We start from the raw sequence: 13,447 nt of genomic DNA, 5'->3' as shown, positions 1-13,447 counted from the left end.
CAGTCTAATGACCTGAGGAGTATGTATACGCCCATCTGTAATCACATCAAATACAACAACATACTATGAAGATGTGAAACTGATGGCTGTATTTTCTGCAGAATGAGGTTTCTGATAATGACTTAAAGGTGCAGCAGCATTTATGAATACCCTCTTTTTTTTCCTTCCCTTTGTATATAAGCTGCACGGCTGTCCTCATCTGGATATTAACCACCGAGACAATGACGGCAACACTGCTCTTATGATCGCAGCTCGTCAGTTTCTGCATGTGTGATGTCAATTCACTGTTTTGATGGAAATTAGATGAACTACTGCCTGGATTCTGCTGGCAATAATAGTGCCCCAGCCAAATAGTGATTTTTGTTAATATGATACTATAATAGTTTTTTAAAAGTTTCATTGTTTTTTTAATGCAGTATATATTTCAAAATACAAAGTAACATATATATATATATATATATATATATATATATATATTTTTTTTTATCTTTCTGTACACAGGTCATGTCTCTATGTGTAACTACATCATGAATTACTTCCCTGGTGCAGAGACAGAGATCAGAGACAACAGAGGATTCACTCCCCTTATTAAAGCTGCCATACAGGGCAGGAATGATGTTGCGGCAGCTCTAATAATGCAAGGTTAGTAGTTGAACACACACATATTGATGTGCTGAAAATGATCCTTCAGAATGTTGGCCTTGTTTGTATTCATCTCATCAGTAGAGAGAGACAGGAAGTTACCTAAAGACCCACCTAACTAATCACAAATGGTGTTGCTGGCACTGACCCAGTTTGCTAGTTTAGCATCCAAAGTTTAATTAATTAAGTAATTAAAGCAAAAGTGTAAGTAAAGCCAAGCAAAAGATCTGTGGAAGGAACAACATGACTAGGCTAGACTCCAACTGTGGTAAATGTGCACGTGACTGGGGACTGAAAACAGGTCGCTTTGACACACTGAATCGTCTGCGCCACCTTGCACTTCATCCCACAGTTGAACAGTTCTGTGACACCTATGTCCCAGAGTGGTCCAACCTTAAGGTGCTGGTCTGCAAAGCAACAGCCAATAAGAGTGCTGGCCAGAAGCTGACTCACCATCTCAAGAGTACGTTTGGTTTCAGTTTCCCACGTGACCCACAGGACAATGGTGTCATGGATCACATGGTGCGAATGACTACCAGCATACACAGCCCATTCATAGCCACAGCCACACGACCGCTGTACCCAAGCAGCCCTCCGCAGACAGTGGCGCCCCCAGAAAATTTTAAAAGGGGGGGCCAGATGAGGCCACAGTAAATCTTGGGGTGGCACACCAAAATAAAGAGAAAATAATTAAGGGTTTCCAATATTGACACAAAAAATGGTATCCCTGGTATTTCTGGGATTTTATCGATAACGATAAATAGACAATAATGTCACTTTAATTGTGCTGATTTCTTATTTCTAATTGTGCTGACAGAAGACTCCTGAATTTTTTTTTTTTTTACCTTTACGCCATTTTTTTTCTAGAAGTGTGCACCATCTTTTAGGTCAAATACTTGCATTTGGGCTGTTACCAAGCAAATTCAATCAGTATCAACAAAAATGATCTTTGCAATGCAGAGAAAACAGAAGCTGCATCTGAAGTGCCATTGAGATGTTTTTAAACACTGTTTAATGCAGCTCTGTGGGACATGGTAACTTTAGCCTGCAGTTATAAATTAATAAATAATGTTCTGACATTTTAAAAATAAAACATTGAAAACTGATGTTCGAAATTATTAAAAAAATAAGAAGGTACCGTAAATATGAAATTAAAACCAGCAGTAGGTGGCAGTGAGTCACTGTTTAATAAGTGAGTCATTGCGATTGAACCGAATCATTTAAACGGTTGATTTATTCAGGAACGAATCACTGTCATGTTGCTCAGAGACGCAAAACTGTGTCTGTGTTTGGAATGATTTTTGTTTGAACTGTTGTATAAAAGCAATGTCACACTTGTAATTATGCTGACTTTTAGAGAAAAATGTAACTCTTCGTGTGATAATAACTATATGACATTATATAAACTATATAGATCTAAACATTTTCTGCCCCATATCTTGAAAAATGTGATAATTCTAAATTTCCAGTGAAAGAACGCACTACAAATGCGTATGCGAACCAGTCTAGACCATCTAGACGTATGTGCACACTCTGTGATTTGTTTGGACGGGGGAGGGCGACGGGGGGAGGACTCCGGTGCTGCCAATCTGCGATCTTTTTTGATGGCTGCAGCATGTGTTGCATTTTTATTTATTTTTCCCCCACTTCTTAAACTATTACGAATTTACATTCTGCATTTAAATTTATAGTAGGTTACACACTGAAAATCATCCTAGGGGTGGCCAGAGTTTATTCAGTGGTGGCCGTGGCCACCCCTGGCCACCCCTTGGGGGCGCCCCTGTCCGCAGATGGGTAAACGTCGACTTGCTCTGGCTGAACTGATGCAGAAGCACTCACAGAAGCAGCTGGAGGAGGAGAAACAGCTCCATCTCCTCCATTTCTCCATCTGTCCACTGAGCTGAGTCTGTCTCTTTGTCCTGCTGTGCGAATACAGTGAGACGAGGCAGTTTGCTGTCTATTGCTCAGTCTGGAATGCGCACATTCCTCGTAGTGTAGCATCAAGGCGCAACAGTGTCTTCTCCTCTGGTTGTATCCCATTGATCAAAGTTACCAAATCCTCTGAGCCCACCCCAAAAAAGGAGAAGAAGAATAAAAAGCAGAAAGGTTACCTGGAGCCTCCAAAGTGGAAGTATAAGAAGGCTTAGGACGAGAAGAAGAAAGCATTGAAGGAAAAGGAAGAGAAGGAAAAAGAGTTGAAAAGCAAAGACAAGGATAAAAGAAAAAGGAAAAAGCGTAATGACTAAGATAGGCTCTTTAAAACATTCAAGGTTGTAGACGCCCACAGTTAATTGTGTGTGAGGAAATGCTTGATGACAGAATTGGTGAAGCAATGCAGTGGAGAACAAAGAGGAAGCGCATTTTGAAGCTTCACTGATGCATTCCTGTCTCACGAAAATCATGTCCTGCTTCCTATTGGGGAAATGATCATTTCTGTCAGTCTTATAGGTTTAAGCAAACATTTTAAGGTCTCTGATTGGATGACTTACATGTAGAATAATTCCTGAATGAATGGTGCATCTAAATAATTACAGACATCATCAGAACTGAATTGGTCTTAACCAAAAATATTATAGTTCATATGTAACAAATCGATTACCTATAGTCCTTCACTGACATAAATTTAATAATAATAATCATTTAACCACAGTTTATTTGCAGGACTATTGTATCCCACAGCAGACAGCTGTCGAAATTAGGATTATGTGCAACAAACTTCTGTATTGTCAGTAATCTGCTCTCTCACAGTTATGCAACACAGTCATGTGAAGAGTAGCAGTAAAGCCATGCTGGATTAGAGATCTAGCCGGGTTACATGTATTTGCATACAGTAGGCCTAAAAACTAACTCTGTAAAATGTAAATATAGCTTTATTGTTTTAGCACATATCTGAGTTTACATGTTTTTTTTCCCCATCTATAAAATATTGCAACATGCACATTTCATATACTGTAATGTATATTCAACGCTAGCTGGTATATTGCAATCACTCTTATATTACTGGTATATCACTCTTTTTATTATAGCAATACAGTAGCTTTGGTGTGCTGGATAATGTGTGTGAGAAGCACAGCATCTCAGGGTAAGACCCACTAGTTTGAGGTAGTAGTACAAGGTAGGAAGTGCAATTTTTTTATTCAGTCAGGTCCTGTAAAGTTACATTTATCTATCATGTTGTTAAAAGAAGTATTCTCACTAACCTGTCCTGTTCCTAAAAATATATGAACTAAAGATTTCTAGGTTGTTGTGATTCTTCTAGAAAAGTACATATAGCCTATTTTGTAGTGTAAAAACTTGAATGATCATTGAATCAGATGTGTAATAATATGCAATAAGCTCATCATGCCTGCAGTAACATGTTGATTAAGATTCTTAAGATTCATTTTACCTTTTTTTGCTCTGCAATGTTATTGGGGTTTGGTATAATTTTTAAATGTTTTGAAAGATTGTTATTTATAATAAGTGGTTTGTATTTTTATATATTTTAAAATGTTATTTATTCCTGTGATTGCAAGCTGAATTTTTAATTCAACAGCCATTATTGCAATCTTCAGTGTCACATAATCCTCCAGAAATCATTCTAATAATGCTTATTTAGTTCTCAAGACACGTTTCTGATTATTTTCAATGTTGCACACCTTTGTATGTGGAAACCAAGATGCATTTTTTTCAGTATTCTTTGCTAAATATATCCCAGGGAACACGTTAGGAGAAAATTGTTAGCTTGACATTGCTGTCATTAATAAGTTGTCCTCCCTTTTCTTTTTCTGTTCCATTCTCATTCTGTCTCTTACCTCCCCCATATGCTCTATCAATTCAGAGTAAATGAAAGTAATGTTGCATTAAACACTATAGTAGAGGTTGCTTGTGCCACCCTTTGGAGTGCTCCTTATCCCATAACTGTGTCTGTGGGCAAGTAGAAAAGCCCCTCACAGAGCCCAGAAACCACAGAAGCCTGAGTGACCTCTAAGGTCATCAGATGATCAGATACAAAATATTTCCTTATCCCTGCGGCGGCCAAGTTTGATGGAAAAATTGTGTGCTGGTACAAATCTACTCGGACTGAACTGAAGAATCCATATTCTGAATTTAGTAACCCTGTTACCTTAGTCGTATGGAAGTTTGATTATGCATGTGATTATGTCTTAATGTATTATGCATCAGAAATTTCTAATGAAATGTCACTCTGTTTCTCTCTTTCTATCCCAGCTGCCATCTCTCTTCCCAAAGTGACTGTGCACCCCAATCTTTTTAAAGGGTGAAAATTACTACAACCCTGTCACAAACTTCACACTATTGCATCCTCCCTGTCCTCCCTGGAACCAACTGGTTAACTGTTTCTCACAAATCACACTAGGGGGGTGTTGGTGGGTGTCAGAGGGCAGAATTTTGTAAGGAGACAGATGTAGGGAAAAAACTGTTCCTGAATCTGCTGGAGGCTCCTGAAGCGCCTCCCGGAGGGCAGAAGGTTAAACAGTCTATTGTAATATATGTATATATTACATTATAATATATATATATATATATATATTATAGCACATTACAAGTAACACAAGTTAGGTAATCAGGATATTTTTTTCAAAAAGGTAACGCAATTTACTTTGTTTTCCCATTTATTGACTGACAAGTCTCCTGTCCCCATATTGGGAGAAATCGGAAGTACAGAGGCATTATGTGCGCTGTGTGAACATGATGTAGTTCTAGAATAAATGTGAATGTGCATCGATTCATTCCACTCGCAAAAACAAACAAAAAAAAATAGATGTAGTATTCAACAAAATTAATTTAAAAAAGTGCAATACAAACCTGCAATAATGTAATGAGCAAAAATACATTTAGATAAACTAACAATTGTGCTTCATTTTTTTATATTATTGCTGATTTTATTTATTATATATATTATTATATAAAGTATATTATTACTAGTGGGTAAACAATGGCATTACAAATTATTTTATTTGTATTTTTTTCTCACGCAGCGATGCCGGTGAGATCTAAGCCTGTTGCAACTATGTTTTTCAATGCTCTGGCTTTAACAGAAACGCTACATTTTACAATTAACACCACATTGCGTGTGCCAAAACAGTATTTTTGGTAAGAATTTAGTATTAAAAATTAACTTAACTTAACTTAACTTAACTTAACTTAACTTAACTTAACTTAACTTAACTTAACTGATGTGCATTTCTATTTGTCTTTTGCATTATACACATTAAATGTTATGTCTGATAAATATTGAAAAAGGAGATAAGTGAATTTTGCTATAATTTTGTACAAAGATTCCTGAAAATGTGAGAAGATAGTATTTAGGTATTAAAATTTGGCTTCATAAGGGAAAGCGGGATTCTAGCTAAAATTATATGTTGATAAGCTGATAATATGATAATATGATGAACTTATAGTGTTATAAGAGAAATAAGACCTAGGGAGTCTGTAATGATTGCAACAAATACAAAATACCTTACAAGATGTTCAACATAAAGTGGATCAACTTTATTGTAATTATATTTAATGTATTTAAAAAAATCCTTTTATTATATATTTTTATAGTAAATATAGTCTATAGTTTTGGGGTTCCATTTTCTAATTTTTATTCATATGGAGCTCTTTGATGTACTGTAAAAATTGCCCATATATGGGGAAGACATTTTAACACCAAAAAGCAATGAAAGACAAATCCAAACAAAACTTGTAGTCTCAGATTTATTGTATTCAGATATTCATTTGATGTCAAGTCAATCAATACAACATAAATCTGGTTGAACATGGTTTCAGTTTTGTTGCATTTTTCCATTGATAACAGGGACTGAAAAATATGCTCTGGAAGCAGTTTGAATACAGGGGAAAGTATCAGGTAGTACAGTCGCCACAGTAAATGAAGCTCTCAACTTGGCAAGTACACAAAGTTTAAGAGGGATGGCCCACAGAAATGCCATTGTGCATGTTTTTTGTTGTAACAGATCTCCTATCTCCCTTGAATGTGAGGTAACTGCACATTGGAAGCCCACAAGTCATTGTCATCAGTTACGGGCTGACAGTATTGTACTATTAATAGTAAATAGGTAAACTAATACTGACAGCCAATGCATAATGACAAAAGTTATATTAGTTAACAGAAATACAGCAGGGAGCTTGTAACAGCACAAAACATTCAACCAGGACATTCAGGACCTGTACAGCACATCTCTGATCCAGTGAAACCATGGTACTGCTTGTGGTTATGCTAATGAGACTGAAATCCTATTGTTGTTAAAGGTCTAATTGGCTCCAGTGGTTTCCATGCTTATATATTTCATTCAAGTCTCACTTTTCTCATATATATCAGTGCAGAAATAAACAAATTCAGTGTCTGGGAGCACATTCTTTCTGGTGATATTTTAGTGTAGTTGGATTGATGATTTAAAATGGTAGTGACACCACCAGTCAAGAGATGTATGTTATGGGTAACTACCATCAATTCACAGAGCAACCTAAAACTTATTTTATGTTTAAGAAATCATTGTCCTCATCTCCTCATTAACAGGGGATAGCTGTCTGGCTAGAATATAGCACCATATATGGTTTGAGTTGTAAGAAGGTTCAAGTGATCTAGTTGCAAGTAAGGAAGATAGGATGCTGGTATAGATTGGGGGACGCTTCTCCTTAATAGCGTTTACTGCTGACACTGGAAACACTGGTTTTGCGGATGGAGCTACTACTGTATCCTGATCCACCACCAAATCCTGAAGAGCTACTGAAACCACCGCCATACCCGAATCCAGAGCCGCTACCAGAGAACCCTACAAGAGAAAGGAAGTTTAGAAACGTATCTGAAGAATGAGATTATAAGAAAGGTGGAGTGATCCAGAGAGAGAGAGGGAGACTTATTTACCAGAGGAGAGACCTCCAGAGGACTGCTGCACGTGAATGGTGGCGGAAGCTCCACCGCTGGACAGTCTAGAGTAAAAAAGACAACAGTTTTGTTTAGTGATGTTTTTTCAAAGAAAATAAATGTCAAAGAAATATTCTTTTAAAATGTCCTACCTGCTTTCCTCTCCTTCCAACAGCTTTCTGTAGGTGGCGATCTCAATATCCAAGGCCAGTTTGACGTTCATGAGCTCTTGGTACTCGCGCACCTGGCGGGCCATGTCTTGCTTGGCCCTCTGGAGGGCATCTTCAAGATCCCTGATGCGGAGCTTGGCGTCCTTCACTGCCAGCTCTCCACGCTCCTCAGCCTCAGCGATCTGAGCCTCCAAGTTGGCACGCTAAAATGACAATAACATACATAATGTCATCTTCTTTACGTAAATAGTATGCTAAACAATTATATATCGAACCTTGCTCATCATTACCTGTCCTTTGACGGCATCAATCTCATTCTGCAGGCGGGCGATCATGCGATTGAGTTCTGCAATCTCAGCCTTGGTTGAGCGGAGGTCCTCACCGTACTGACCAGCAGAGGACTGCATCTCCTCAAACTGTAACATTTATTGACACAAATGAGTACTTGTGTAGCCACATCTGAGGAGATCTTGTAAGTTGATTTGTAAGAGATTGAATCACCTTCTGTTTGTACCAGCTCTCTGCTTCGGCACGGCTGCGGTTGGCAATGTCCTCATACTGAGCACGAACTTCAGCCACAATGGCGTCCATGTCCAGATTTCTGCTGTTGTCCATCTCCACAATGACTGATGTGTCCTTGATCTGAGACTGGAGCTCACGCAGTTCCTGCAAACGTAGACCAAACAATCAGTAAATTACCTGCCCTTACAAAGCAGCAGTTGCCTATGCTAACAAGTTTTGGTTGGCCAAACACAACAGAATTTAACTTACAGCCTCATAGATTGCCCTGAGGAAGTTAATCTCATCCTGAAGAGCATCAACTTTGGCTTCCAGCTCAATCTTGTTCATGTAGGCTGCATCAACATCCTAAGAGAAAATGAGGAAAAAAGGAGAAAAAAGGAGAAAAATAGAGGAAAAAAAATGAGTAATGGCGTAAAAAAATCGAAGTCTTTAAAAGAAAACGATTAATGGTCTTTACCTTCTTGAGCAGAACAAACTCATTCTCTACTGAACCACGTTTGTTGATCTCATCTTCGTACCTGTTAAGAGAAAGAAAAATGTGATTAAATCTATTCTTTTTTCAGTGTTTTTTTTTCCATCAGTTCATTCAATTTCAAAATTACAACTCACTTGTTCTTGAAGTCCTCAACCATGCCCTGCATGTTCCTCAGCTCTCCTTCCAGCTTCATCTTCTCATTTCCCAGGCCATCGAGCTGTCTGCGCAGGTTAGAAATGAAGGCCTCAAACATGGCATCGATGTTGGAGCGGGTGGTGGTCTGTTCCTGAAGGAGACTCCATTTGGTCTCCAGCATCTTGTTCTGCTGTTCCAGGAAACGCACCTGGGGAAATAAATAAATAAATTAGTGTTTTTATTTGAAAATGATCACATTCAAGTTCCATGAAGGTTAAAAATGTAGTGGAGAAAGATTGCATTCTGAAAATAAAATAGTGAATGAATGAATAAATGAAATATATTGATGGTTTTGTCTGTATGACTCCTTTGTAGTCCTGGCTCTTTAAGTCTCTTTGTGTATATTCCCTGGAAGTATCGTTTAGGGGAATACAAATGGCCATAAGTCATTTTAGTAGGCATTTTTCTGCAGGGTGGAGTGGAGGGGGGGGGGGGGGGTGAAAGTGGACTGGTTGGGTGTGGCAGTGCTGCACACAAGCTACAAACTCCTAGACTGAAAAAAAAACACCAATGGCCTTGCCCCAAACCTGCATTACTTATCAGATAAAACATCAGAGAAACAAGACTGCCACACCCTTAGGCAGAGTTTTGTGTATGGTCTTTGGAAATTAGCCATATATAACAGCACCTGTCTAGCTAGTAATCTACTAAACTTGTGTATATATATATATATATATATATATATATATACACACAACCTGGATGTACCTTGGAAATATTAGTGCCCTTTTCTTCAAGACATGTTTATTTAACTATCTTACATTAATAATGATTTACATGTCACTGTTATCTTAAACATCGGAAAAAGTTCAAAGGCATTTATTGGCATAGTCTTTGACTTGTAAACAGATTAAAAAGCAGACTAAAAGTTTGGAGCATCTGGTATCTTTGGTCCAGATGACTCATCCTGGACACACACTGCCTACTGCAAATTCTCCCACAGGCACTACAAAATAAAGGTGTGTGTGTGTATATGCTGATTACATGGCCTTTAAGTTGTGTCTTCTTTCCACATTTGCTCAGAAAGTTGTGAAGTGTTCGTTGTCAGCCAAATATGAGCATAACGGAGTTGACTGTTACTTTTTTTTAGACAGAGGATGAAATAAAAAAATGCACGATAGACTTTGGACTACAAACACACTGATTACTTCTAGTGCTCTGTATATACAGTATGTGTGTATCTATAGCTCACATGGTTGCTAGGTTATTACCCAAACTCCACCCATTTTTTGGAAAGCCTCAGTCATGGGTTTTTGAGGACTTTTTTCCAAGGCTAAAGCCACACTGAGAGAGATCTAGTACAATGGTTCTACATATATATTAGATTATTAGATTATAGCTACTACATTGATTGTTCTGCCCAGTTAGTTAAAATACACACTGGCTCTTGTGTAAACAGATTAAACTTTTACATCTAAGAAAAATACTTAGCTTGCAGCTATGCTTAAAGAAAGCTCTTGTGCAAGAGAAAACATTTGTGTCAATCTTTTTCTTTCTTTCTTTTCCATTTTCTTTCTTTCTTTCTTTTTTTTTTTCAGCTGCAAGGTATTATGCTATTTAGTAATACTAAAAGCATCCAGTGTTAAGAGTCACAGGTTCAAAGGTCATACTTAGTAATAAAATTAGAATTCTGTATTTGAATACACCACATGCTCTGTGCACAGCAATATCATTATATATTTGCATAATATGTCAAAGTCAATGTTATTTTAAGAGAGACTGAATCCAAGAATACTCACTTTGTCAATGAAGGAGGCGAAGCGGTTGTTGAGGGTCTTGATCTGCTCTTTTTCCTGAGTGCGGACAGCCTGAATTGTGGGGTCAATTTCTAGGTTAAGGGGGGCCAACAGGCTCTGGTTGACGGTTACAGCGGTGATGTGAGGTGGAACGAAGCCATCACCGAGACCTCCACCAAAACCAGCACCAAGACTACCACCGTAGCCTCCACTCATACTGCTGCTGCTGAAGCTGTAGTTGCTGCCTCCAGCACCAAATCCTGCACCGAAGCCTGGACCGGCACCCACGCCAGATCTCCTGACACTGGTCACTGTGCTGACCCTGCTAGAGCTGGCAGGAACTGCGTATGCTGACTGGCTGGAGTAGCCAGACTTCCTCATGGAGCCACTGGTGCTGAAGCGGACAGACCTGGTGCTTGTCATGGTGCCTGTGTCTTAGAGCTGCTGAGAAGGAGGTATGAGAGTGCTCTCTGAGAGAGGAGTAGAGGAGGTTGCTCACAAAGGAGAGTCAAAGTCCCTCTGAGTGTCCCTCTGCAGCTGGCTGACCGATTTTTATGCACACACTCAAGAGGCGGAGCCACCTGCTCACAAACTTACACTCGCATAATAATGCATTCTCCCACACGCCCTACCTGTTAGTCAGGTACAGAGAGAAAGTGGCGATAACTGGTGTCACACCCTGCCCCAGGCTTTGCCCCAGGTGGAATGAGAAAACAGGAGGAGGGGCAGAGACTCTTGGACAGACATTCCAGTAGAAACTCTGAAAAAAAGATAGAAGACAGTGTAGCTCTCAGAGTCTGCCAGCGGGTGTGTTTCTTCCTCAGTATCTGGTTGGCTGGGCAACCATAGTTAGTGAGTAACCTCTGAACTTCTCAGCAGGGTGGGCCGCGAAGCAACTTTCACATTTATGAATGGCTTTTTTCCATCTACTTTTGCTAGTGTTTGGAACCGACAGGGCACCCCCAACCCCAGTTTCCATCTGTACTGATACTGGAAAATGTACACACACACTTCTGCACAGTAGCTGTGTTTTATGGCTCTAAACTCCACCACAGGAAAGGCAAGAAACTGCACGTCCAGGCTGGAACTCCAGGACATTGTGGGCTACTGCAGCAAACCATTATAGTAATCAGACAAGGGTTTGGTCAGGGGCTTTCTGGAGTGTGCAGACTCGTTCATTACTTTTTGGGCATTATTCATGTGCACTTATCAGTGTGCATGCATGTTTTTGTTTTTGCGTTTAACTGTCCTGATGTTAAGGTGTATTATCAATATTTTCCAAAGTGCATCGTTTGCTCCTAATAACATAACAGGGTTTGTCACCTTTGACATTATTGCAATGCAAATGCATTATTCAAATGCATTTGAATTGGAATAGTGTATTATGAGTATGAATATTCAAGTTTTAGTGTATTGTGAATAAGAATATGCAAATATGTTTGCATCAAGGTTGAGGACAGAATATATTAATGATTTAGATTTCCACATAAACACTTACACATATAAAGAGAGATATATAAATATACAGTCAAACCAAAATGTATTCAAACACCTTCAACATCTCACACATTATCACAGTTTATTCGCTAGGGTTTAGAAAATGGTAATATATTTATTTATGACAATAACTCAGTGTTAAACTGTGTCAGAACAAATTCATCTTGATAATGTCAGATAACACTAAAGAATAGCATGATCAGGTCAAAGTGTCTAAATAATTTTAGGTCCTAAATTTGTATAAATTTAACTGTTAGTCAACTTTATGAAGAATTTTTGGGTGTAATATGTCATAGTTTACTTTATTTTGCTATCCAGACTCACATAAATGAACTATAGTGTCCAGCACACACTAGAATTTTTTTTTTTTATTTATTTTTTTATAATATCTGTCTGAATAATTTTTGGTTTGACTGTATACATACATTAGCATTTATTTGTGTATAAAAGCGTCATGTGTAATGATGAGAGACAAAGATCTGCGTCTAGAACATTCTTGGTTTAAGAACTGATGACAAGAATGGACACACCCTTTATTAGGATCATCAGCTGACTTACAGCATGCACTGAAATAAATATTTGAAACATAAAAATTAACATATGATAACATGGATTAACATATAAAATAGATGCACGTTTGAATAATTTTTCCTTTGCAGTTTTATTTTAATGAGAGCAGTTCAGATGTACATTGTTACATTCTTTACATAAAAGACTAAAGTATGCAGCCACCTATCAGTCATGTGGGTGGAATCGTTTTTAGATGAGCACCATATTTGCGAATCTAACAGTGGTGGCACAGAACAGGACTTCTATTGATATGCATTTCAATGACACCCAACAGTCTAGATCTGATAAAATGAAGCAGGATCATGTTTTAATCCAGTCGAGTCAGAGTTGTATATCTGAAGGGGATTAACAAGAGAAACATACAACACCTGTTTGCATTTTCAAAGCATGCAAAACAAAAGTCAACAGAGCAAAAACCCAACTGAACAGCACATTCATTCATTTTAATTTTTAATAATGCATGGGGGATGCGATTGTTATTACTTTTTCATTGTCCTTTTCATAGATGATACATTCAATATTTCCATTTCGAACCCATTTGGAAGGAACTCATTATTTTAGGTTTTCTTTCACGTTAAGCATTTCTGGGCTGTAATAATACCAAGAACTAATTACTTTAAAACACTACAGTCTTTAACATTTTTAGAACTGATCACAAAAATTATTTGAACAATGAGTCCTTCTGCTGCTAAATGTTGCACGCCTGGATGTACATGTCCTTTAGAGACTTGTTCACCTGCCTGAGGGACTTTGCTTTGGTATGTGCGTC

At 38.2% G+C, this 13,447-nt stretch overlaps 1 protein-coding gene and 1 pseudogene across 1 annotated transcript; one reads left to right on the top strand and one right to left on the bottom strand.

The window, feature by feature from the left end:
* The first annotated feature begins 142 nt into the window (after positions 1-142).
* On the top strand, positions 143-3,061 carry LOC132152242 (ankyrin repeat domain-containing protein 33B-like; annotated as a pseudogene).
* Positions 3,062-6,331: 3,270 nt separating this feature from the next.
* Positions 6,332-11,142, bottom strand: LOC132151751 (intermediate filament protein ON3-like). Its single transcript, XM_059560096.1, has 9 exons — positions 10,615-11,142; positions 8,815-9,023; positions 8,663-8,723; positions 8,455-8,550; positions 8,185-8,349; positions 7,974-8,099; positions 7,666-7,886; positions 7,514-7,578; positions 6,332-7,421 (listed from the first exon to the last, which is right to left on the bottom strand). Exons 1-9 carry the CDS (start codon positions 11,032-11,034, stop codon positions 7,285-7,287), a joined length of 1,500 nt encoding a protein of 499 aa, XP_059416079.1. The 5' UTR covers positions 11,035-11,142; the 3' UTR covers positions 6,332-7,284.
* Positions 11,143-13,447: the final 2,305 nt, after the last annotated feature.

This window comes from Carassius carassius, chromosome 10, assembly GCF_963082965.1.
Source record: "Carassius carassius chromosome 10, fCarCar2.1, whole genome shotgun sequence".
NCBI classification, from domain to species: Eukaryota; Metazoa; Chordata; class Actinopteri; order Cypriniformes; family Cyprinidae; genus Carassius; species Carassius carassius.
The sequence above is the reverse complement of the archived record's forward strand: the minus strand, read 5'-3'. Positions and strand labels throughout refer to the sequence as shown.

Bases quoted from the DNA above. Each gene is read 5' to 3' on its own strand.
- LOC132151751 (XM_059560096.1), bottom strand. From the start codon at position 11,034: ATGACAAGCACCAGGTCTGTCCGCTTCAGCACCAGTGGCTCCATGAGG. The intron at 9,024-10,614 runs GTGAGTATTCTT...TTATTTCCCCAG, and splicing joins TCGCCTCCTTCATTGACAAA to GTGCGTTTCCTGGAACAGCA. The intron at 8,100-8,184 runs GTGATTCAATCT...TAAATGTTACAG, and splicing joins AGAGCTGGTACAAACAGAAG to TTTGAGGAGATGCAGTCCTC.